Here is a 24,562-nt window from a genome sequence, read left to right as displayed (position 1 = left end):
GGGGCTATTCCTTCTTCCGGCTATTCCCTTATGGAGCTGGACCTGCCTTGATCTTCCGCTCAGGCCGGAGGATGGCGAGTTATGAGGGCGGAGTCTCTTCCCCCCTTTCCCCCTTCCCTCGCAGGGGCCGGCAGATGGCAGTTATGAGGGCAGGTCTCCTTCCACTCAGGTCGAGTGATGACAGTTTAATGGTATGGCATAGTCTCCTTCCACTCAGGTCGGTGGATAACAGTTAGGGAGGCAAGTCTCCTCCTTCGTCTCAGGTCGTTGGATGGCAGTTATGGAGGGCGGATTCTCCTTCCACTAAGGTCGGTGGATGGCTTATGAGGGCGAGTCTCCTTCCACTCAAGGTCGTGGATGAACAGTTAGGAGGGCAGAGTCCCTTCCACTCAGGTCGTTGGAATACAGTTATGGAGGCAGAGTCTCCTTTCCCTCTCAGGTGCGGTGGATGGCAGTTATGAGGCGGAGTCTCCTGCCACCTCAGGTCGGTGGATGGCAGTGTTGGAGGGCGGAGTTCTCCGTCCACGCAGGTCGGGGTGGAGGCGTTAATGGGGGGGGGGGGGGGGGGGGGTGGGGGGGGGGGGGGGGGTGGGGGTGGGGGGGGGTGGGGTGGGGAGGGGGGGGGGGGGGGGTGGGGGGGGGGGGGGAAAAACAAAAAAAAAAAAAAAAAAAGTGGGGGGGGGGGGTTGGGGTGTGTGGGGTGGGGTTGGTGGGGTGGGGGGGTGTGTGTGGGTTTTGGGGTTGGGGGTTGGTGGTGGTTGGGGGGGTTGTTGGGTGATATGGGTGGGGGTGGGGTTGGGGGAGGGCCCCCCCCCCCCCCCACCCCCCCCCCCCCCCCCCCCCCCCCCCCCCACCCCCCCCCCCCCCCCCCCCCCACACCCCCCCCCAACCCACACACCACCCCCCCCCCCCCCCCCCCCCCCCAAACACCCCCCCCTTCTTCCATCCTTCCTCTCCGGTCTTTGTATTTCACAGTTTTTTTGGGCGTGCGGAGTCTCCTCCTCTCATTTCGGTGGTTTCGTGGCAGTTATGGAGGGCGGGAGTCTCCCTTCCATTCGAGGCCGGTTGCATGGCAGTTATGGCGAGGCGAGTCTCCTTCCACTCAGGTGGTGGTGGCAGTTATGGGGGCGGGTCTCTTCCTCTCGGTGCGTGGATGGCAGTTATGGGGGCGGAGTCTCACTTCACATTCAGGCGGTGGGATGGCAGTTTTGGAGGGCGGAGTCTCCTTCCTCTCAGGTGGGTGGATGGCAGTTTATGGAGGGCGGAGTCTCCTTCCTCTCATGGTTGGTGGATGGCAGTTATGGAGGGCGAGAGTCCTCCTCCACTCAGGTCGGTGGAGGGCAGTTATGGAGGGCGGAGTCTCCTTCCCTCAGGCGGTGGATGGCAGTTAGATGAGGGCGGAGTCTCCTTCCTCTCAGGTCGGTGGAATGGCAGTTATGGAGGGCGGAGTCCCTTCCACGCAGGGTCGGTGGATGGCAGTTATGTGAGGGCGGAGTCTCCTCCACTCAGGCAGTCGGTGGAGGATGGCAGTTAGTATGGAGGGCGGAGTCTCCTGCCACTCAGGTCGGTGGATGGCAGTTATGGAGGGTGGAGTCTCCTTCCTGTCAGGTTGGTGGATGGCAGTTATGGAGGGTGGAGTCTCCTTCCTGTCAGGTCGGTGGATGGCAGTTATGGAGGACGGAGTCTCCTGCCACTCAGGTCGGTGGATGGCAGTTATGGAGGGCGGAGTCTCCTTCCTCTCAGGTCGGTGGATGGCAGTAATGGAGGACGGAGTCTCCTGCCACTCGGGTCGGTGGATGGCAGTTATGGAGGGCGGAGTCTCCTTTCTACAGTTGTGCATTCACAAGCTACTTGGAAGTTTAAGAGCAGGGAAGTGAGCAATACAAAGGGTCACTGGTGAACTAGCTGCCTTTCAAGATATGGGGACATGTGGTGATCAAGTGGTTGTGTTTTTAAGAGGAATAAGCCAATTCTGGCAGTACAGTGCTACCTCGGGTTACGAAATTAATTCGTTCCGCCGCCCCGTTCGTAACCCGATGCATTTCGCAACCCGAAAAAGGCTTTCCGTTAGCGCTGGAAAGCCGCGCGTTTGAATTTCGCGCCGAAAAAAATTTCGTAACCCGAAAAAACCTTCGTATCCCGGAACAGTTTTTTCCAATCTAACTTTTTCGTATCCCGGAAATTTCGTAACGCGATCAATTCGTATCCCGGGGTACCACTGTATATGCAAAGTAAACTTGGGACATGTATTTTACAATTCAGTGGTGACTCAACGCTAGGACATCATATACTCTGAAAAGAAGCATATACCTAGGCAGCCAGCCTGTTGCACCATGGGAATCCCAGCTTGGTTTCACTGTCCTGGCAGCACTACTTGACTCAAAATCCTTCTTTGATGTTATCACACACACACACACGGGAAATGTTTCCCGACTTCTCACTATTGGTGGTTTCTGAGGCGTTCCAGTTCTTTGCTGATGGATCCACCTTTGAAAAAACATTGCCTACAAACAGGCTGCAATGTGGGCTCTTTGAATGCAGTGTCTTCTTGCTCCACTGCTAAAAACTCAATGTTCATCCTACCCTCTTCTTACCCTTTTCCATCATTTGCTTAGAGGCAGCGTGAAGGTCCCCAGGACAAAGAGATAAGCCTGGGTTTGGGATTGAGAAGGCTCTTAATTCCATCAACATGCCGGGTAGGGAAAAAATGGAACATTTCTGAGCCACCCAGGGAAGAGAAAATGCCTGCGTGTTTACAGCGTATAATTTCCCACCCCCGACAAAATGCGAACTTGGCCAAGAAACTGGAACTCTTCGTCTCGTTATTATACCAGTGGGTTCTGTTTCCACCTCTCTTTTCTTGCTTTCTTGGGTATTATCAGTACGCTGATGACACCCAAATATATTTCTCTGTGTCTCTGACTGATGCAGTGACCAGGGATGGCATTTCTCCTCTAGATGCCTGTCTGGACTCAGTAATGGGCTGGATGAGGGAAAACAGACTCAGACTGAATCCAGAGAAAACGGAAGTGCTCGTGATAGGTTTCCCCGGTCTGGGATTGGAGGTTTGTCCACCTGTCCTGAACGGGGTCACGCTCCCCTTGAAGGACTCTGTTCGCAGTCTGGGGGTGCTCCTGGACTCGTCGCTTCACCTTACACCTCAGGTGAGCGCGACGGTCAGAAGCACCTGTTATCAGCTTCGGCTGATACGCCGGCTGCAACCCTTCCTGAGCCGTGGGAACCTTGAAACGGTGGTACATGCTGTGGTAACCTCTCGATTGGATTTCTGTAATGCGCTCTACATGGGGCAACCCTTGTACCACACTCGGAAGCTACAATTGGTTCAGAACATGGCAGCAAGACTGGTTACTGAATCTTCCAGGGCCAGCCATATAACACCAGTATTAAAAGATCTACATTGGCTGCCTATTCGCTTCCGAGCCCAATACAAGGTGTTGGTTATTACCTATAAAGCCCTAAATGGTTTGGGCCCAGGGTACTTGGAGGACTGCCTCTCTCCATACAATCCGCCCTGCACACTCAGATCTGCTGGGAAGCAATTACTGAGAGTTCCAGATGCGAAATATATTATAACAACACAGAGGGCCTTTTCCACCTCAGCCCCTCAGCTCTGGGACTCGCTTCCTGGCGAGCTCCGCTTGACCACCTCCCTTGACCAGTTTAAAAAAGGGTTAAAAACCTTTTTATACAAAAGGCTTACCCATTAAATGTCCTCGATGCTGCCTCCCCCCCCACTGTTATTGTTTTGCTATCTCGAGGTAGCTGGACATTGTTATTTTAATCTGTGCTTGTTATTTTAACTGTAATTTCCTTGTTGGTTTTATTGTACTGTTGCATTTTATACTGTAAGCCGCCTTGATCTGCGGAAAGGCGGGATATAAATAAATATTTTATTTTTATTTATTATTTTATTATTATATTGGCACCATTTAACAGACTGACCCATCCCCACCACACACACACACACACACACACACACACACACACACAGAGAGAGAGAGAGAGAGTTCTGCACCAGAGCAGTAAAGAAAACCAGCATGCTACATGTGTGGAAATTTGCTTGCCATGATCATTGTAATATCCAAGTGACACACGCTTGTCAGTAGACAAAGTGATCTTGCAGCATCATTGAGATGAACTGAAAGATAGAAGTTGGTAGCATGAGCTTTTGTAGACTTGAACCAAGGACAGACCTATATAACAATTTCTGTGTGAGAATGTACACAGAAATGCAAAACTGTATGGAGTTTTGGTGTGGAGATAAGGTGACAAGTTCAGTTTTAACTATGGTTGTTGGGGGACAAGGATGTTGCCTCATGCCAAAGTTAGTAGATAACCATATGAATGACTATTGGGGTGTACAGTGGTGCCTCGGGTTACGGAATTAATTCGTAACGCGGCCGCTTTCGTAACCCGAAAAGCCTTCGTAAGCCGAATTGCCATAGGCGCTAATGGGGAAAAGCCGCGATTCCGTGCGAAAAAGCCGAAAAAAGCACCAAAAGTTTTTTCGTAACCCGAAAAAACATTCGTAACCCGAAACAATAATTCCCTATGAGATTTTTTCGTATCCCGAAAATTTCGTAACCTGGGTATTTCGTATCCCGAGGTACCACTGTATTGTATTGCAAATGAGTATTGGGGTGTAGCATGTCTGTAGCTTGCCAAAATGAATAGTCCTCCTTTAGGGGGCATACTGTCTCAGATGGTATTATTTTGTTATTGGAAAATTACCTGATGCGATCAATAATGCTACTTTTGCCTGAAAATAAATAAAAACAGTTGTTTTCATTCTTTTCTTAATTTGGGGGTTCCGTAGTAGTAGTAATCTTAAGACACATAATTTAGCTTCTTTTTTTCTTTTCTTTCTTTCTTTCTTTCTTTCTTTCTTTCTTTTTTACATTTCTTACAGAAAAGAATCTCTCTCAGCTGCTCAGAACAAATGTTCCAGTTTATGTGAACATATATTTAGGTATTGTAGTTATGCTTCATTCTGCACTAACAACACTCCTGTGGACATGGGCCATTTTAACTCTCTGAAATGTAATGGCATTCCCAGGAGGTCAAAAATATCACAAATTTAGTCAGTCAGTTCAAGTTTTTGTTAGTCCATCCAGATGAAGGCTAATTTTGGTTTGACTTTGGTAAATCTTTAAACTTTGAACCCTCTGGCTTAATATTTGAATTGTATTTCATTTGTTACTGCCGTGCAGTTCTTTAAACTTGATACACCTTTATTATTAAAACAATTATTTGTACTTTTGACATTTTATCCTGGCACGTTGGTGACATGTTGGGATAAAATGTGCTTCTCATCGTTGAGCAGAAGAAGGAAAGAGCCTAAGGCATTCTGCCCAAAGTACATTTTGTTAAGAGCTGGCAGATAGGTGATACCAAATATCTCCAAACAGCAGATTTAGCCATTCAAAGATGTATTTCCTAGCACAAGCAGCCCAATGTATGGAAACCCTGTTTTCAGCCTTCAGTCTAGACTGTGTGATCAGTCATCATGAAACTTGGCTCCAGTTTTATCATACTTGTTGTTATTGTTGTTGTTCACTCCCCTTCAGTCAACCTCAACTCAGGGCGACCTTGTGGATGAGACGTCTCCAAGATCCCCTATCCTCTACTGCTCTGCTTAGGTTTTGTAGGCTCTTGCCCATTACCACCTTAATTGAGCCTAACCATCTAGTGGGCAGTCTGCCTCTCTTTCTACTAATCTCAATATTCCCCGTGATGAAGCCAAAGTACAACAGCATTAATTTGATCACCTTGGCTTCTAGGAGTATTTCAGCCTTAATCTGTTCAAGGATCCATTTATGTGTCTTTTTGGCTGTCCATGGTATCGTCAGCACTCTTCTCCAGCATCACATCTCAAATGAATTAATTTTCTTTTTATCTACTTTACTGTTCCAGTCTCACTGTAATGGAGAATATCATGGCTTGTACAATTCCCACTTTAGTCCTCAGTTGTGCATCTTTACACTTTAGAATCTTTTCTAGCTCTTTCATGGCTGACCTTCCCATTCCTAGTCTTCTTATCTCTTGACTGCAGTCTTCATTCTCTTTGAAATTTGATCTAAGGTATGAGAAATCTTTAACTATTTTGATTTCCTCATTATCTTGGTTGAATTTATGGAAGTCCTCCGAGGTAATTACTTTTTGTTTGCACAGACATTTATAATGGGTTTGTATTTTTTAATATGTAATTTAATTTTTGTATCTTGTGTAAAACTTTGAATTGTATATTTCAGTCAACTGGTGAATTTGTTTAAAATTGTGACTGTTCTTTAAAATTCTTATAGAATTCAAAAGTAAGCTAGTTAGACTGTTCATTCAAGCCACTGAGCTATGATATAGTTCCAAAAAATATACTGTTATAACTTGCAGAGGTAGACTATGAATTGACAGAAAATAAGTCTGACAGTCGTAGTCATTTAAGGCCAATAACTTCTTTGTAGTGGTGAATTACTTTGATATCATTTAGGGAAAAAACTCTCTGTTCTTATTATAGTTAAAAATGAACTGTAATACTGTATATATAACATGAGAGTTAAACCGAGACGGAAAAGGTTACTTATTTAAGAAACCTTGCCCAATGTATTATAAACTCACCTTAAAAATATTGCTGAAGAGTTGCCAATCATTAAAAAAATAATGCCCAGGAAAGGATGCAAACTGTTGGTGAATGATTATGTTTGGATATAATTGTTCCTGGAATAGCTTGGATACAATTGTTCCTGCTCCACTTGAAATAGGGATTTTACTGTGGAATGCAGAATCCTGGTCTTTTCAGCAGTGGAGAATTACTTTTTCGTGAAAAAAAAAATGCACTTAAAATTATATCAGAACTAAAATCACTATAGCGTTTCCAGAAAAGATCTGGACACTTTCTGCAAATGCCCATTGTAAAAAAAGAACTCATTTGACTGTGTTTTTTAATCAGTCAGCCAAAATAATAGCCTCCTGAAGATGACAAATTTAATTAATTAAAATTAATTTAAAGTGGACATGCTGCTGTGGCAGCTGCTGAGGAATTCCAGTGAAACCTGGTATCTTCTGGAAGCAGTGTACAGTCATGATTGGCTAAACTGACATAGAATGAAAGATAGCAGCAGAATGCTTCTTCTAATATGTTACTTGCAAGTGGGCTTCATCTCCTTCCACCCTAGTGTCCCAGATGATAGCAATATATTATGATGTGGTCACATTGTAGAGCCATTCTGAACTAACAGCCATCATTTAATGAACCACATACATTTTTCTTTAGGCTACCATTCAGCAATTATGCTGACATTTAAGAATTATTTCTTTATATTACTTGTGACTAGTCCAGAATTTGCTTGTGATCAAGAAAAACCGATTTTATGTTCCAGTTGTTGTAGAGTTGCAGGGAAAATGTGATTGTAGGAAAACATAGCTTTCCTTACCACAGATGGTAGCAGAGCTATTCTACAGCCATGGTTATATACACAAAGCTGAAAAATGAAATGTATTTCTAGAAGTTGTCCTGCAGTAGTAGTTTGCAAATGCAGTTTTAATTTAAACTCCAGTGTCTCTGTTTTTTTTTGGGGGGGGGGCAGGATCGGGGAGCCAAACTATCAGCATATAATTCATGTCAAAATGTTCTTAGAAATTATATGGGAAAGGAAATTCTTTATAAGACCTTTCAATTAAAAAGTGTCAGCAACATCACTCTGCACTAATACCTATTCCTAATATTTAAAAAATTGTATTGAGCAAAGCAGAAGTCTTTGTTGCAAGTAAATTAGAATATATTTACATAATTGGATCATCTACTTATGGGAGGAACAAGGAGCTACACACAAGATCCAAAAACTAATGTCTGCAAAGAGTACAGGACTCTTCAGGTGTTCCTCTCCCTAACTTTTAAGATTTTGCCAGGCATTGCCTCCAGAACCTATGCCCTATCTTCTCTCTTAACAGATGCAGACTCTCATGAGCTTTAATCTTCTAAGAAATAAAAGATGAGGTTCTCAGATAGAAAGGAAGCATGTCACTAGCCCCCTGTTGTGTTTATAGGCCCTATTCAAAAAATTCCTGTCCCCCATCAAAATAGAAGAAGTGATTGTGTCAAGCAGGAAGGAATCTAGAGTTCAGCTAACTGCCATAATCCGCTTGTAAAACTGGTTTTTCCAACAGCAGAGGCTCAGCCACTGAGAATAACTTACTCTGTTCACCTGGGTTACAGGGTTGTAATAATAACATTTAGCATTTACTTTATGTTCAGAATACATACACTGTCCAAGTTACCCTTCTTAACAATCTTGTAAGGTAAATCAGTATGTTATTTCCTTGTAGCATCCCTCCTCTTCTTCTACCTAGCTGTCTGTCTCTTTTTTAAAAAACAAAGAGAAAGGGGGAGAGCAGACAATCCTGTCACACCAGCTCCATCCAGGATGTTAAAAAAGCACAGGGTTGGCCATCAAAATGGAAATCATAAGGAAAGTGGAAGCTGGTGAAAGAAGCTGGATGCATTACGTAAGAAGTTTTCATGTGGCCTCTAAAAGGTTCAAAATGTTTTTTGCTTACTTATGCACTGCTTACCTGACCTGGTTGGTTTATTTCACTTGTACATATTGTTAATTTTGAACCGAAATGTATTGCCGCTTTTCTGTTTTGTGGTGCCTGCAAAACTGGCCTGGAGACAGAGATCCCTTCAGCAAAAGCCAACTATTTCCTTTCTGGAATACAAGAACATAGCCTATGTATTTTGTTCCTTGATAGTTCTGTGATTATAAAATAATTTTCCTCAGTGTTTGCCATGCTGTCTAATAGCTAAGGCTAGAGTTGTTTTCTGAATTAAAATTGGATATGTGCTATTATGGCCAGGAAGGTTTACAATTAAAATAAGGAATGACCTGCCCTCTGGGGAACCCACTTCACCAACCATATTTTGAATGCTCTGAATGCGTGCTGGTTTGAAGGGCAGCACAGAGTAGTGAAGTCTTAACAAATAATCCCTTACATCTTTTGCTCACACTGTCCTGCACAGACAAAGCAAGATGATCCACGTTGAGCAGAGGCAGTTTGGAGTGAGGCAAGACCAGGGCAGAGATTGTGTGGGCACTCTTTCTAGATAAAACATGGGCTCTCAGGAGTCATCAGGTGATAATTTCCCGCTGCATTTTTTTACCCTGCAAGTTCTCTTGGTCCACACAGGAATGCCTCTGTTGATTTCTAACCATTTGCACTATCTGTTTGTCATATTGTTAGATAGCAGCAGCCTTGCAATGTGCGGGCAACGAATGTTAGCCTTATAGCAATAGCAAGTACATTTTTATACCACTTATCAGTGAACTAGCACTCTCTAAGCGGTCTACAAAGTGTCCCCAACAAGCTGGGTACCCATTTTAGTGATTTATGAAAGGATGGAAGGGTGAGTGGACCTTGGAGCCCTCCAGAATGGAACTCACTACGTTGTGGCTGCAGGACCGGCATTTAACCATTGTGCCACCAGTGCTACCACTATGTGCAATCAGTGGCTGATCCTATCAAAGACTAGACTAGACTAGAAAGGGACTAGAAAGGAAGTTACCTGCCCCCCCCCCCCCGCTTGCAGTTGTTACAGGTCACAGAAGTGCAAGTCACTTAGTATTTTCCGTTGTTTCGGTTGTTGTTATGTGCCTTCAACTTGCTTCCGACTTATGGTGACCCTATCACAGGGTTTTTATGGGGCTGAGAGAGTGTGACTTGCCCAGGATCACACAGTGGTTTTCCATAGCCAAGTGGGGAATTGAACCCTGATCCCCAGAGTCATAGTCCAGCACCCAAACTGCTACACATACCACGTAAATGCCAAAATTACAGAATTGAATTTCAGAGCATTGTCATCATGACTGTCAGAGAGAGACACAGCAAATGGAACCTATTAGCTGTGGTGCTTGTGACTAAGGGGCTGTGCGCACCTGCCATTAAATCCAACGTGGGGGCAGAGTCGGGGTGTGGCATCCACATGACAAACACCCCGACTCTACTCCCAGGGTGGTGTGACACTGCACACTGCTCCACACAGCATCACAGCTCTCCTCTGACGCTGCATCCACATGACACAGCGCCAAAGGAACATCTTAAAGCTGCGGCACCACAGCTATCGGGCACTTTCTAGGATGCATTAAGGAACCGCTTTTTGTGGCTCCTTTTTGTATCCTGGAAAGGACAGATCAGGGCCTCAGCAGGCAGTTGCTACAGCCCTGATCCTGCTCAGCTGGAGGCAGTTGCAAGCCGCCTATTAGGGTCGGTTTACACAGTCTCTGACTCTTCCATTTTCTGTGATCTGATAATTCTATTAAGACCACTTTAATTATGAGCTGCAAAAAAAGTAGTCTTTGGCCCCATCCAGACGGGCGTGATAGGGTGCCCTCGTCACACGCGAGGGCCGGCGCTTCTAGATGTTCCTCGCCCCTCACACGTGATGAGGGCGTCAAAATGCTGGCACCCTTTATAGATGGGCACCCCCATCATTACGTGACGGATACCTAGCATCCACACATGATGGCGCCATTGTGATGTCGCGAGTGTGCCGTTGGCACACTGCGGTGTCACAATGGTGCCACAAGAAGAACCTGCTTTTTGGTCTGCAGGGAAGTCCCCTGGTCTGGAGGCTGCAGCTTCCCTGCGGACCAAAGCTGGGCACCAGGAGACCATCTTTTTTGGATGGTCTGTCCTGCACCATTGTATTGTAACAAGGATTGTTGTTTTCTTTTCAGAATTAAGTGTTTCAATGTGTGCCTTTTTATAGAAACAGTGAATCTTCTTGACACAGACAGTAGGATAAGGTGTGTCATTTTGTTCTTTCACTAGATATGAGCATCTCAAAATAATGTATAAGTGGCTCAAACCACAATAGCTGTGCTGCTGTGCAGCTGTTAGAGCATAATGTTGAAGTCCACTTAAATATTTCCTGTTTGTTGATAATTTGGGTTATAAAGCAAGTCCAAAAATAGAAACAATTCAGCATTGCAATGCCACATAATCAAATGCACTGTCTTTTGAAGGAGCACATCATATACCTACGTATATTCAATCATTTATATAAAAAATAGAAAGTGGTGGTGGTTATTATACAATAACTATGTACGTCAGACAGCAAGTTCTTAAATCTATATGTGCCACAATAAGTACTTTTAAAGAGGTCAGTATTCCTGAGTGTATTTTATTTTATCTTCATAAAACCATAGAATCTTAAGAGTTTATCGCATCACTAAAAAAAACCATCTTACCTTTCTCGGTTTGAATCTTAATTAGGGATGCAGCTGGATATTATCATACAGCATACGCCGCCAATGCCACCAGCCGAGTGCAGCCCGGGTAATTTTCATCTAGAAGCTGTACTCAGCCAGCATCTTTTCAAAACCAGGATGGTCCTGACTTTGCAAATCAGCCGGCTGAGCGTGGCTTCTAGCTAGAGGTTACCTGGGCTACACTTCATTGGTGGCATCGGTGGTGTTTGGCGTATAAAAATCTGGGATTTTTTGGCAATGCAATAAACTCCTTAGAGTTGGAAGAGACCATAAGGACCAATCCCTTGCCATGAAGGAATACACAGGTAAAGCACTCCTAAAAGATGCCCATCCAACCTCTGTTTAAAGACCTCCATGAAAGAGTTTATCTCTGTCCAAGGCAGTATTTTCCATTGTTGAACACCTCGTACAATAAAGAAGTTCTTCCTAATGTTTAGCTGGATTCTCTTGTAATTTGAATCCATTGGCTCATGGTCTTTGAAGCAGCAGAAGCCAAACTTGCTCCATCTTTTATATGGCATTCCTTCAGTATTTAAAAGTGGCTATTTTATAACCTCTTCGTCTTCTCTTCTTCAAGGTAAACTTGCTAAACATTTTGTTTATACCCCCTTTCTTCTAATACTGGAAGCCAGGATGGCACACAACATGACTTTTACAAACACCATGAGCTTCCAGATGAAATCAAAAGTGTGGAAATAACCAAACTAGAAACAATTTAAGAAGGAATTTTGGAAAAGTACAGCACCCCCACTAAAACCTCTGTATAGGTACAGCTTTTTAACTCATAGGCAATGATAAAATGTGTAATATCTGCCACAGTGTGCCAGAGTCACGACCAATTGGTTACAGTTGTTGAACAGTCTTGGTCTTCTAATCGTAGGAATTATGTCTTTATCTCCAATCATAAAATTTGTTGGTCTTCCATTCCACATGGAAGGCAGGGGTATCTTCAGGCATGAATTTCAAACTGACGATTTATATAGTCATTGCACAATGTTTTTCTTCTAGTAGTCTTCTTGCACTTTAAGAAATTCTGTTTGATCTTTAAAGACCACTTTTAATTGTTGACTGCTAGGAGTTTCAGAACTTCATTTATTCCATTCCGTTTTTGCAGAGTTCTATACCATATATCCTTATTCAATCAGTAGATAACACTATACATGATACCACATTCAGTGACTAGATATGATAAATTTCATGTTTGATACTATGGCTTACCCGTCCACTATACATGTTTGACTGGTGGTTTTTACAGTTCTGCAGACCTGAATTGACTTGGCATGAGAGGCATAAATCTAGGGAAAGTGAATTAAGAATAATTAAAGCATATTTAAAGCACAATACCAGATTCATTAGAAGTATCTTATATGATGTAATCTGTACATTTTTGACCATTTCCCCCTTTTGAATTATGCAGCAACAATCCATTGCAGCCAGACTGTAACCTGAAAATGGCTTAGAAAGCCAACTGTATGTAAACATTAGAAATAAAAATTAGTCAGATTGGTTAAGAGAGAGGAAGGGATGACTAAAAACACAAGACATTGTGTTTTGAGAATTTAGCTTTAGTTACCCTATATATTATTCTATAAATTGAAAAATTTATGCCCCAAAATTGACCCCCAAATCCCAGGTCAACTTATTTATGGGTCAGTATGACAATGTGTTAGCAGTTCTTTCAGATTTCCCTATGCAGTAGGGAGAGCAGTTTATTTCTCTCTTGAGCCAAGCAGAAAGAATCCTGGTTGATTGATTGATGTTAAACAGAGTCCCTTTCCTGCCTGCGAAGCTTTCTGGGGAGTGAAAACTGAAACAAAAAGCCTCAATTAGAGTCCCTCTTGCTGTGCGCACACTGAAGTTTTACTTGAAGCTGCCAAGTTTTTCCCTCACCTCATCTACAGATCATGACAGAATCCATAATTTTGGCCCCCAAACCTGCCCTTGACTTATACATGAAGTTGACTTATAGTAGAGTATATGCGGTAATATCTAACCAGTTATGATTAGCTTAGCCTGGTTCAAAAGTACTGTAATTCTGAATCTTTTCCCTGACTAGTACTTTGTCTTCCAGTTGCAGCATAACAAGCCTTTCCCTTATATGGCTTTATTTTTATTTTCACATTTGAAAATATGGCACCATTTGGGTAAGGAAGGAAAATTTGTTACCATCAGTAAAATAGCTTTCTCAAAACTTTGTGGAGACTTGATCTGCTGCTTCCTTAATGACAGTATTGTATTTGGAAGCAAGTAAAGTCTTGTGTTTAATTAATAAGGCAGCAAAAGTTCTGCTTGCTTTGAGGGGGAAAGTAGCACAGAGACCTCCCCATAAAGTGTCGTCCAACATAGTGCCATCAGAAACTCCCTTGCTCTAAATGGTCTCATTCTATAATATAAATAATTTTTAAAAATACAAATCCAAAGCAGATTTGAGACGGGAAGGCTGCAGGGGGAAGGTGAATCCATTCCTGCTAGAGAAATATCAGTGGGGCATTGTCTACAGCATTGCTCACAGTTGTCCTCTGCTGTACCCCAGAAGCACATTGAGTGCTGTCTGAACTAGGAGTTTCATTTTCTGGCACTATCTCTTATTTCATTTTGGATTGTCTCATTATAGGGGTTTCATGGTAAAAGACATTCAAAAGACATTCTACACGATACTAACAAGTATCAGCTATGCTGCCATTGCTATTGTCTCTGAGAGAGCCTCTCCATCCATGAAATCCGTGTCACCTTCCCTCCCTCCCCATACACTATGGGTTATGCTCTGTAGCTATTCAGCACATTTAGTCTGGCTCCTCAGCAAAATCCTGTCTACGAGCACACAGTCCCACCACTATGGAAAAATACTGCCATTTGTGGACTTGTAAAGGTATTGAGTAATAATTCAGGTGATAAAGTGGAAGCACTTGGTAGCTCAGACAGGAGTCTTTTAAGGACCTGATGCAGCCAGTCATAATTTTCAGGAATCTCATGTCAGCTCTTTACCAAGTAAGGCCATGTCCTCTGTTGACATCCAGGTTCCCAAAATGCACTTGTCACTTTTATCATGATTCATACTAAGTTCTTATACAGGGCTTGGGTTTTGTGCCTCTTTTAAACACTGGGCAAACAACATTTAGCTAAATACAACTAGCGTAAAAGGAAGATAAAACTGCTTACACTGTCAGTTTTAGCAGTGCTTCACAGCTCAGGACAGTTCAGGCTGAAGTTGCATTCATCACCATATTGTAACTTACTACCAAATTGTGATTGAGCATTGCTGCCACACAGCTTTTATTTGTAGGCAGATTTCAGAAGGAATCTTCTGACAACTGTGGAGGTTGTATAACAACATATCAGGATAGACTGATGGCTCCTTTTGCTAGAAGAAGACATAGGCTTATTCTCATTCTGCTTGGGAAGTAGGCAAGCCCATCAGTCATCACTGTCTTCTGTCCCCAACTAAACTAAATAAGCTCTGCCTGCTGCTTACAATTGTCATTTCCACTTGCCTAGTGAGGAGCAGGAACAGATGTCCTTTCGTTGGATCAAACACAACGCCATCCACAGGTGTTAGACCTTACCTCCTGTTCAATTCAGGAAACAGTGGCTGAATAGAAAGGTGTCTCTTCCCTAAATGGAAGAATGCAAACCTGCTGGGGATAGATGCTAACAGAGACTATGAAACAATTTGTGTTTGTGTATGAGTGTCCATTAGATGATAGGTAGATAATAGGCTCACTCTGAAATATTTCTGTTCATTTGCTTGCACTTCCTCCTCCTCATACAAGAGATGTTGAAATTATTGTCACTAGCCCATCTCCTATTAAGTAAATATAAATCTCATATTTGAAAAAGTTTTGATTAAATTTGCTGCATAAATGTGTGAGAGAGACTTCAAGTTCCTTGTCGACTTATAGTGACCCTGTGAATTTCATAGGGTTTTCTTGGGCAAAGAATATTTGAATGTAGTTTTGCCAGTTCCTTCCTCTGAAATATAGCCAACAGCACCTGAGATTCATTGGTGGTCTCCTATCCAAGTATTAACCAGGGCTGATCCGGTTTAGCTTCCAAGCTCAGACAGGATTTGGTGCCTTTATGGTATTTAGGTCCCAATATGTGGGTGCCAAACAGATTTTTCTATGCAAGAGTGAAGAGAAAGTCCCTTTTCTACATGCCAGTTGAAGCCCAGCTAATCCAGGATACCTTTCCATCTTTTAAAGTGTTTCCCCCCAATGCAACCAATTAGTTGACATTTGTAGCCACTTTGTGATGTTTGTATCATGGATATACAGTGGTGCCTCGGGTTACGAAAGTAATTCGTTCCGCGGCCGCTTTCGTAACCCGAAAAGCCTTCGTAAGCCGAATTGCCATAGGCGCTAATGGGGAAAAGCCGCGATTCCGTGTAAAATAGCGCCGAAAAGCACCAAAAGTTTTTTCGTAACCTGAAAAAACATTCGTAACCCGGAACAATAATTCCCTATGGGATTTTTTCGTATCCCGAAAATTTCGTAACCTGGGTATTTCGTATCCCGAGGTACCACTGTATATTTTTTAATTCAAACTGTGATGGTTTGAGCTTTAGCAATGCATAGCTAGTGTTTACGAAAGCAGAAATGAAGATATCCAAGCAGTATTCTTAACCATCTTTTTTATAATCTGAATTGACAAAAAAGAGGAATTGCATATTTGTTTTGGGTGGACTGAAACAGCTCCTGTCACTCAGTATATTATGTTACTATATCTCAGCTATCTGTTAATTGGAATTATTTTTTAACATGTATCTCTTATTAGCAAGATCACTTTTAATAGTAGTAATAAAATTTATTCACTCATTGACCAGTACAAAAACAAAATAAAAACAAGATCACTTTTATTTTTAGTAGTTGTGCCTTGATCCTCTGTGTCAGATCATCAAGAGGATATCTTAGAATGTATATGGTTTACAAAATTTTTGAGAGTCATAATTGTTTACTGGTGAGGCAAGGTCTGGTTATATATTAAAGCTGTAGTTGTATAATATACCTCTAGGACATAGTACCTGTGGTACACCTAAAGTAAAACAGTCAATGTGTCTGTCTGAAACCTCAGAGGCATTTTCTGGTAATTGCAGTTGGTTAAAGCTTTATAATAATTGACCGTTGTGCAGAGAAGCTGTATACTTATAAAAATAGGTGGAAATGTTTCCTGCAGAGATAATTAACAGTATGTGGGTTGCTAATTATCTTTTGATGAAATAGACGTGTTTATGTTTAAGCAATTTAGTATCTTGATTGTAATGATAACTGAGTGCTGTAACAGTGGAATTATGATTTGTGTGTTTAGTGACTTATTTATTTGTATGGTGGTTGAAAAGGTTATGATCTGTTCACATTACAGTATGTTTAAAATATAGTTTTGTTTTTATGCATTATTGGCCCTCAGATAGTGTTCAGTCAGTAGGTTTCTGAAACCTCATAGTTGGGAGTGCCTGTTGATCAACTGCGCTTGTTGATAGGGCACACATTTTTTAAAAATTATATTTTTATTGAAGATTAAAAAACAAACAAACATTACTATACAAACACAAATAAACAATAATCTTCATACATAACATTGCAAACATTGTTCTGTTACATTAATTCCTATTTCTACCCTCTTTAGTTTTCTTTTACTTTTTGTTTTCTTTAGACTTAACTTGACTTATTCTTCTTTTCCCTCAGTCCACATTCCTTTCTCTTTCACATTTCTTTTCAGTAACCTTCTCTTTATACCTTCCCTATCTTCCCTATGAGGCACACACTTTTGAAACAGTTGTACAGCCAGTGGGATTTGTAGTTTCTTTTGTTATGGGGCTGAAAATGGAGTATGTAAGGTATAATAAACTCTTATTTTCTATCTGTTGACAGGGAGAGCCCTGAAATAAATGCTATTGATTTAATTGGTATTTTGCATAGATAAAAGAAAACCAACATGCTGTAGTAGTTTGAGAATTGGACTATGACTCTGGGGGTCAGGGTTTGATTTCCCACTCAACCATTGAAACCCACTGGGTGACCTTGAGTAAGTCACACATTCTCAGCCCCAGAGAACCCTGTGATAGGGTCGCCTTATGGTCACCACAGGGTTGGAAATGACTTGAAGGCATACAAGAGCAACACCAATAGATGGAAGTGGTCTACATATTGAAAGCAGATGGCCTCAATCCCTGTATCTGATAATCTTGCAATACCGTATTGTGTAATATCTAGTCTGACATTGGCTCAGATTTATTTATTGTATTTTTTTATTATTATTATTATTAATCTTTATTTATAAAGCGCTGTAAATTTACACAGCGCTGTACATACAATCTTTTTAATTGGACGGTTCCCTGCCCTCAGGCTTACAATCTAAAAAGACACGACACAAAGGGAGTGGTGGTGGGGAAGGGGCCTTTCTAGTAGGATAATACATATAAAATACATAGCAATATAGGAAATGATTCAATAAAACAGGCACCAAAATAACATCAAATAGTAAGCGACAATTATGCAATGCCTGGGAAGGCTTCTCTGAACAGGATGGTCTTCAACTCTGTTTTGAAGCTGGTTAAAGAAGTGATGGCTCTTGCTCGCGGTTCCAGGAGGTTCCAGGAGTGAGGGGTAGCGAGTGAAAAGGGGCGAATCCGAGATGGGGCAGAGGAAATCCTGGGCTGGGACAGCAGACCTTGACTACCAGAATGGAGGGCCCTAGTGGGAAGGTGAGGAGAAATAAGGTCTGATAAGTAAGGAGGGGCCAGCCCATGGAGGGCTTTAAACGTCGACAGCAGGAGCTTATACTGAATGCGGAAAGGGAGGGGGAGCCAGTGAAGGGATGCCAACACAGGAGAGATAAGGTCAAAGCGGTGGGCGGATGTGATAATGTGTGCAGCTGAATGATGGACAGAAATTAAAGGACGGAGGTGAGAAAGAGGAAGCCCTGCCAGAAGGATGTTACAGTAATCAAGTCGTGAGATCACTAGGGCATGGACCAGGATCTTGGCAGAAGAGGCGGAAAGATAAGGTCAGATTTTAGCAATATTGTACAAAAAGAATCTACAAGCCTTGGCTGTGGTCTGGATCTGAGGGTGCATCTGGCACATCATCCAAAGGTACTGGACAAAGGTACTGCTAAACCCTGCAGCAGCCTGGCTCTACAGGAGCAGATTGGTCCAAGGGTTCCCCCAAACTATGAATCTGATGTTTTAAGAGAAAGCAATGCCATCCAGAATAGGCTGTGCTACCAATCACAGGTTGGTTTTTCTACGGTTTTTCTCTGTCTTGTCTGGATTACATCTCAGTCTATTTACCTGCACCCAGTCCTCTATTGCATCCAGATAACCATTCAATGTTAACAGCCTTCTTGGCATCAGTTGTAAAAGGGTGATAGAATTGATTATCATCAGCATACTGATGACACCCAACCCCAAAGCTCCAGATGACCTTTCCCAGCAGCTTCAAGTAGATATTGAAAAGCAAAGGGGACAGTATGGACCCCTGTGGAATCCTAAAGACTAGTGTCCAAAAGGCAGAACAAAATCACCCAGCGCCACCCTCTAGGAATGTTCAACCAAAAAAGACAGGAGCCACTGCAAAACAATGCTCCCAGGTCTTATATTAACCAGACAACCCAAAAGGATACCATGGTTGATGGTAACAAATGCCATAGAAAGATCCATGCAGACCAATAGGGACTGCTGGTTATACTCAGCAATGAAACAGTTTACTTACAAAGAACTCTGGGGAGGGGTGACAGTCAGGTCTACTGTATTTGTTCCAGAATAGTAGAACTGGCTTTTTGTAACTCACTAACCATTTTGATTTAATGGGTTGACTAGTTGAATATATCCTACTTTTCCTCCAATGTGGTGCTCTTTCTCCCCACAGTTCTTCAGTTCTCATCAACAACCCTGTGAGGTAGGGCAGGATGTGAGAGAACATCTAAACCAAATTGAACTGGCAGGTTTCATAACCAAGCTTCTGAGTCCCAGTCCAGCACTCTAACCATGATACCATAGTGGCTCACATTGATCTCAGTCCCTGGAAAGATTTTGTTTTTGCACATATTTTCATCTGTCTGTTTTAGATAGAATAGTTGATAGGTCATCTGATGACAAATCTTTACGTCTTCCTTTGTTTTATTTGGATGTGTCTTTTTTTAAAAGAGGGAGAAAGAGAGAGAACTGAGATCATCAGAAAGTCCCAGCCTCTTCATAATGTCATGTTGCTATTTTACATACTCTTGTTAAGGGGAGTTGTGATACGTTCCCTCGTGGGGCGGAGCTGCAAAGCTATTAAATGATTCACCGGTTTCTGTATTGAGCTACCTCACTTGAGACTCAGGTTTACAGCATTCAGGGTGTGTGTGTGTGTGTGTGGACTGGGTTTCAGCAGACCTAACCTAGGCATGTTGCTTTGTTCAAATCATGCACTGGGAACAGCTGCTGCGTCTCAGAAAAGCCAAGGTAGGCAAGAGAAGGGAGGGTATTTTGCTTAAAAGAACAAGGACTGGAAATTTAAATTTATATTAAGTACATAAGAATTTAAAATACTAGTTGAGAGAAGTCAGTCCTTTCAATAGGCTAGATGTTTTAATTTTCACATGCCTCTTCCCAACATAGATGTCTAAGGCTTATATATATACCAATATAATTTTGTTTGGAGAGTTTCAGCATTGCTGGTTGCTGTGGACTTTTTTCTCTGTGATAAACTAAAGTATATTTCATTCAAGAATTGTCTGGGAACTTGAGATGTTTGCTTGACATTGATGACTGGCACTGTTGAATACAATGTAGAGCTATGTGTGCAGGGAGGGCCCTCTTGCGCTTCCTATTTATCCTGCCATTTGCACCACCATATATATGCCTGTTTGGGAGAGAATACATGACCTAGATAATGCTAATGAACTGTGCTATCACAACAGGGAGCATGAAGGATATGCATGAGGACCCAAAAATACATTTTATGTGAGCAAAAAATTGTACTTTTTATTATTTATTTCTTTAACATAGAAACAAATTACTCCACTAGCAGTTTGAAATACAAGGATTTTGGAAATATCTTTTCACCATTTTGATCCTGCAGAGTAATAGCTGTGATTGAGTACTGGATAAAGTTGTTCGTTCCTTTGACATTTGCTTTACTAAAGTTAGCAGAGCTGGCTGAAGTCTTTCAATTTCATTCTACCAAGTGCTCAGAAAGTGGGCAAATTGTGAGATTTCACCTGAAAATTGAACAGTCATATTTTAAAAAGATAAATTATTCATTATTTTATGCCCATTTATTAAAGATTTTCACTTCCCAATGAAACAGTGGTGGCTTGTGTTTCAAGTACCAAGCAGTCTTTAATGGTGTTTTTTTCCCCATTTTGTTTTTCCAGATTGAGCGATTAGATGTAAGCAGCCTAGCACCAACGTCAAGTGCAGTGGTCTCCAGCACAGACTGCAGCATCAGTGCCGACTCTGTTGATGGGACACCAGATCCACAGCGCACAAAAGTGGCCATCACCCATCTGCAGCAGAAGATACTGAAGCTGACAGAGCAAATCAAAATAGAACAAACGGCTCGGGATGACAATGTGGCAGAATACCTGAAATTAGCCAACAATGCCGACAAGCAACAGAGTGCCCGGATAAAGCAAGTGTTTGAGAAGAAGAACCAGAAGTCAGCCCAGACAATCCTCCAGTTACAAAAGAAGCTAGAGCATTACCATCGGAAGCTGCGAGAGATTGAGCAGAATGGCATCCCTAGACAGCCCAAAGATGTCTTAAGGGATATGCACCAGGGGCTGAAGGATGTGGGGGCAAAAGTCACTGGTTTCAGTGAAGGTGTGGTAGACAGTGTTAAAGGAGGACTTTCCAGCTTCTCTCAGGCAACCCACTCAGCAGCAGGTGCTGTTGTCTCCAAACCCCGAGAGATTGCCTCACTCATTAGGAACAAGTTTGGGAGTGCAGACAATATTGCTAATTTGAAAGACTCCTTGGAAGAAGGCCAAGAAGATGGAACTGGTGGAAAGGCTTTAGGTGTTCATAACTTTCAGTCTAGCCCAAAATATGGCAGCGAGGAAGATTGCTCCAGCGCCACATCAGGCTCTGTTGGAGCCAACAGCACCACAGGGATTCCTGTGGGAGCACTAAGCTCCAAAACAAACACTCTGGAAATGCAGAGCTCAGGGTTTGATGTAATACTCCATGAGATTCAAGAGATCAGAGAGATTCAAGCACGGCTGGAGGAGTCCTTTGAAAACCTCAAGGTTCACTATCAGAGGGATTATTCTTTGATAATGCAGGCTCTGCAAGAAGAGAGGTATAGGTGAGTTTAGTAGTCCAAACATTCATTGATAATACTAATATTAAGTCCCATCTAGTGACATTTAGATGCATGCATTCATCCAGCACTAACAAACTCATAAGTCTCAGGCAGTCCTCTTATAAATAATCATTCCACTGATAGCTGTCTTCTTTCCCCATTCTTACATACTCTGGTTTCCTCCCTTCCTGACTTTCACTTCTCTGTGGTTACTTCCTATCCCAGCACATCCATTCTGACTCATTTTTGTTATCTACGTAACCCTGTCCTATAGTTTGTCAGCCATTTCTGTAGTCCTAGTCTTGTTAGATGGTTACCTTCACAGATTATGGGTACGGGAGGGAGGGAGGAAGCAGTCAATTTGTGAGGAAACACCGCTTAAGATGTGGCCTATATAGAGCTTTAAAGCTTCAAACAGTTTGAACCAGGAACTGGACTGTCCTCCAGTGTGTGCTGCTTGTGGCAATAGTTGTCAACACTCCCTAACACTCATCAGAATTCACTATATCTGTTAGCATTCTGAATTATGCCTCTTTAAAGGTATGAAGCCTCTATATGTCCTACCCATAATCACATCAGTGGAGACAATAATAACTTCCTTCATATCAAAATAATTTGCTTAATAATTTGTTCTATATCAAAACCAAGAGAATTTTAATGCAGGACAAGTTCAGCAACTTTTGTTCAGCTTGTCTGAAACTAAACATGGGTGGACTCTACTTCATTGTGGAGCAAATTTTGTTGTGTTTGGCATAACTGTATTTAGGATGAGTTTGGGTTATTTCTATATCATTCACAGATCTTTAAATTTTGGCCTATGCCTATGACTCTGAAACATTCCTGAATAGTATTTTCTTGAGAGAGAAAGAGATCTTTATTATCTTCCTGTATTATGTGAAAACAGCTTTGGGAAACCTTGTCACTGGATAACTCTTGAACTGATGACTCTATGTAGTTAAATCACTTACTGTACTGACTCTTTTCAACTATAGTGACTTGTTGAAATGTCAGCCACTCGTGTGTTCTCAAAATATGCAGCAAGAAAACATGAGTGTATGCTATGACTTACCAAAGAAACTTGACTGAACTGACAGTGCAGCTTTAATAGCCACATTTATTTTGTGTGTAGAATATGGGAGCCAGCAATAGTTAAAACAGAAAAGCAAGAGAATAGGAGACATGGTGGAATTAAATGGTTCCCTGTTTTGTTCTTGCATGACTGAACAAGGAGTTCCTTAACTTCTGGAATTGTGCATCTTTTTGTAAATAAAGTGTGATTTCTAATGGAAATGGAAATGGAAGGTCTAATTATTAGCTGGCTTAAGAGAGGCATAAATACTTAATTTTTCAATTAAGAAAGTTCATCTCAGTCATTTAGTACTAAGGAGAAATCATGCTACCCTTAATTTGATTTGATTTTTTAGAAGTTTGGAGGTTTCTTTTTTGGCAGTTTTGGTGTCACCATTCTAGATTAACATATCCAGCGGCAGCCGTGTTGGCCATATAACAAAATATAATAACATCCAAAATCCATAAAACAATGATATCTTTATGAGGCCAACCAAAATGCACAATATACATCTTGCAAACTTTCAAATCTCCACTAGCCTCTTCATCTTGCAAAGGTGTTAAAACTCATACAGGATGGGGGGAAATGATGATGGTGGTCTTAGGTAATCTTACCTTAAGCCTGTATTTTGTCAAAATGTTGTGGTTGTTGGCCTCAGTTCAGATGGTATGGAGAGGTAGTCATGCAGGCAGGCCCTTCCTCCTTCTGGCCATGTGGGTACTGGGAGATTCTTAAAGTCCAGGAAATAAACTTTAAATTCCATAGCAAAACAAAAGTTACTGCCCTTGAGATCCAGTTCATCTCAAACACATTCGTCTGACAAAGATGCTGGTGGAGATTTGAAGGTTTGCAACATGTCTATTGTGCATTTTGATTGTTCCAATAAAGTTATCACAGTTTTGTGGTTAACAGACAATGTATTTTATTGTATTTTAATGTTGTTAGCCACCTCAATCTTAATGGAGAGGTGGAGTATTGACGACGACGACGACGATGATGATGATGATGATGATGATGATGATCAGAGTTGTGAGCTCCCTATTCTGGCTGCACTTTTTTTGGGACTGACTGAAGTTTCCAAATAACCCCATGTAGAACATACTACAGTAATCGAAACAAGATGTCTCTAAGGTGTGTGTCACCTTAGCCAGATCAGGTGCCTCTAAGAATGGGTGCAGATGGTACAAAAGCCTTAGCTGTGAAAATGCTTTCCTGTCCACTACCATACCCTCAGCATTCAGGTTCAGGGTGGAATTCAGGAGTACATCCCAGTTGTGTACCTGTGGCTGACAGCCATAGGGTTCCAACTAAGGGTGCAGATTTTTGTTCTTAAATTTTCTTTCTCTATCAGGAGTGCTTGTCCTATCTCCTGCCTCTTTTGTTTGTTATCTTTTAGACTGCTTTGTTTCTGGCACTGAGCCTTGGTCTTGGTAGAGTTGCTTCTCCTGTTTCTCCCCTTCTCTCCCCATGGCACCTTTTAAGGACACTGTGATTTCTTCCTGTCACTCCCTCTCTGTCCTGCTATGTTACAACTTGTTAAAGCTTGAGCAAAAGCTATCTTGCTTGCCTATTGGACAGCTGATGTGGCCTCATAGTCCAGATGGAATAGCCACTCCCTTTAGCTGTCCCTTTGTAATTCAACTATGACTTCATCTCTGAGTTGTTATTCCCCCCCCCCCCCATACTTTATCAGCAGACCAAATTCCAAAACAGATTGGGCCTTATCTGCTTTTAGAATTCAACAGATGTTTACTTGATAAAAAGGAACTTTCTCTGTTGTCCACTTTCATTTCGGTACATTCCACAATAGAAGTTTCTGATTTGATGATCATTAATAAAGAATATATATAATAGAAGTTTGTTTGCTTGTTTGCCAGCAGTGAAACAGGAGTTCATAGAGTTAGGATTTGCTCAGTTGGTCTCTT

General features: G+C 42.0%; 1 protein-coding gene across 6 annotated transcripts in view; it reads left to right on the top strand.

Annotated features, from left to right (window-relative positions):
- TMCC1 (transmembrane and coiled-coil domain family 1) overlaps positions 1 to 24,562 on the top strand; it is a 157,061-nt gene that overhangs the window by 117,450 nt on the left and 15,049 nt on the right. For 5 of the 6 annotated variants that reach the window (XM_042453212.1, XM_042453213.1, XM_042453214.1 and 2 more), the window contains one exon: positions 20,640 to 21,571. In XM_042453212.1, coding sequence (XP_042309146.1) covers positions 20,640 to 21,571 — 932 coding nt within the window. Of the gene's footprint in view, positions 1 to 19,583; positions 19,726 to 20,639; positions 21,572 to 24,562 lie in introns of those variants that run through there. The other variant, XM_042453215.1, reaches the window with a different exon arrangement.

The sequence above is a fragment of the Sceloporus undulatus genome, chromosome 2, assembly GCF_019175285.1.
Source record: "Sceloporus undulatus isolate JIND9_A2432 ecotype Alabama chromosome 2, SceUnd_v1.1, whole genome shotgun sequence".
Classification (NCBI taxonomy): domain Eukaryota; kingdom Metazoa; phylum Chordata; class Lepidosauria; order Squamata; family Phrynosomatidae; genus Sceloporus; species Sceloporus undulatus.
This window is presented reverse-complemented; position numbering and strand designations above follow the sequence as displayed.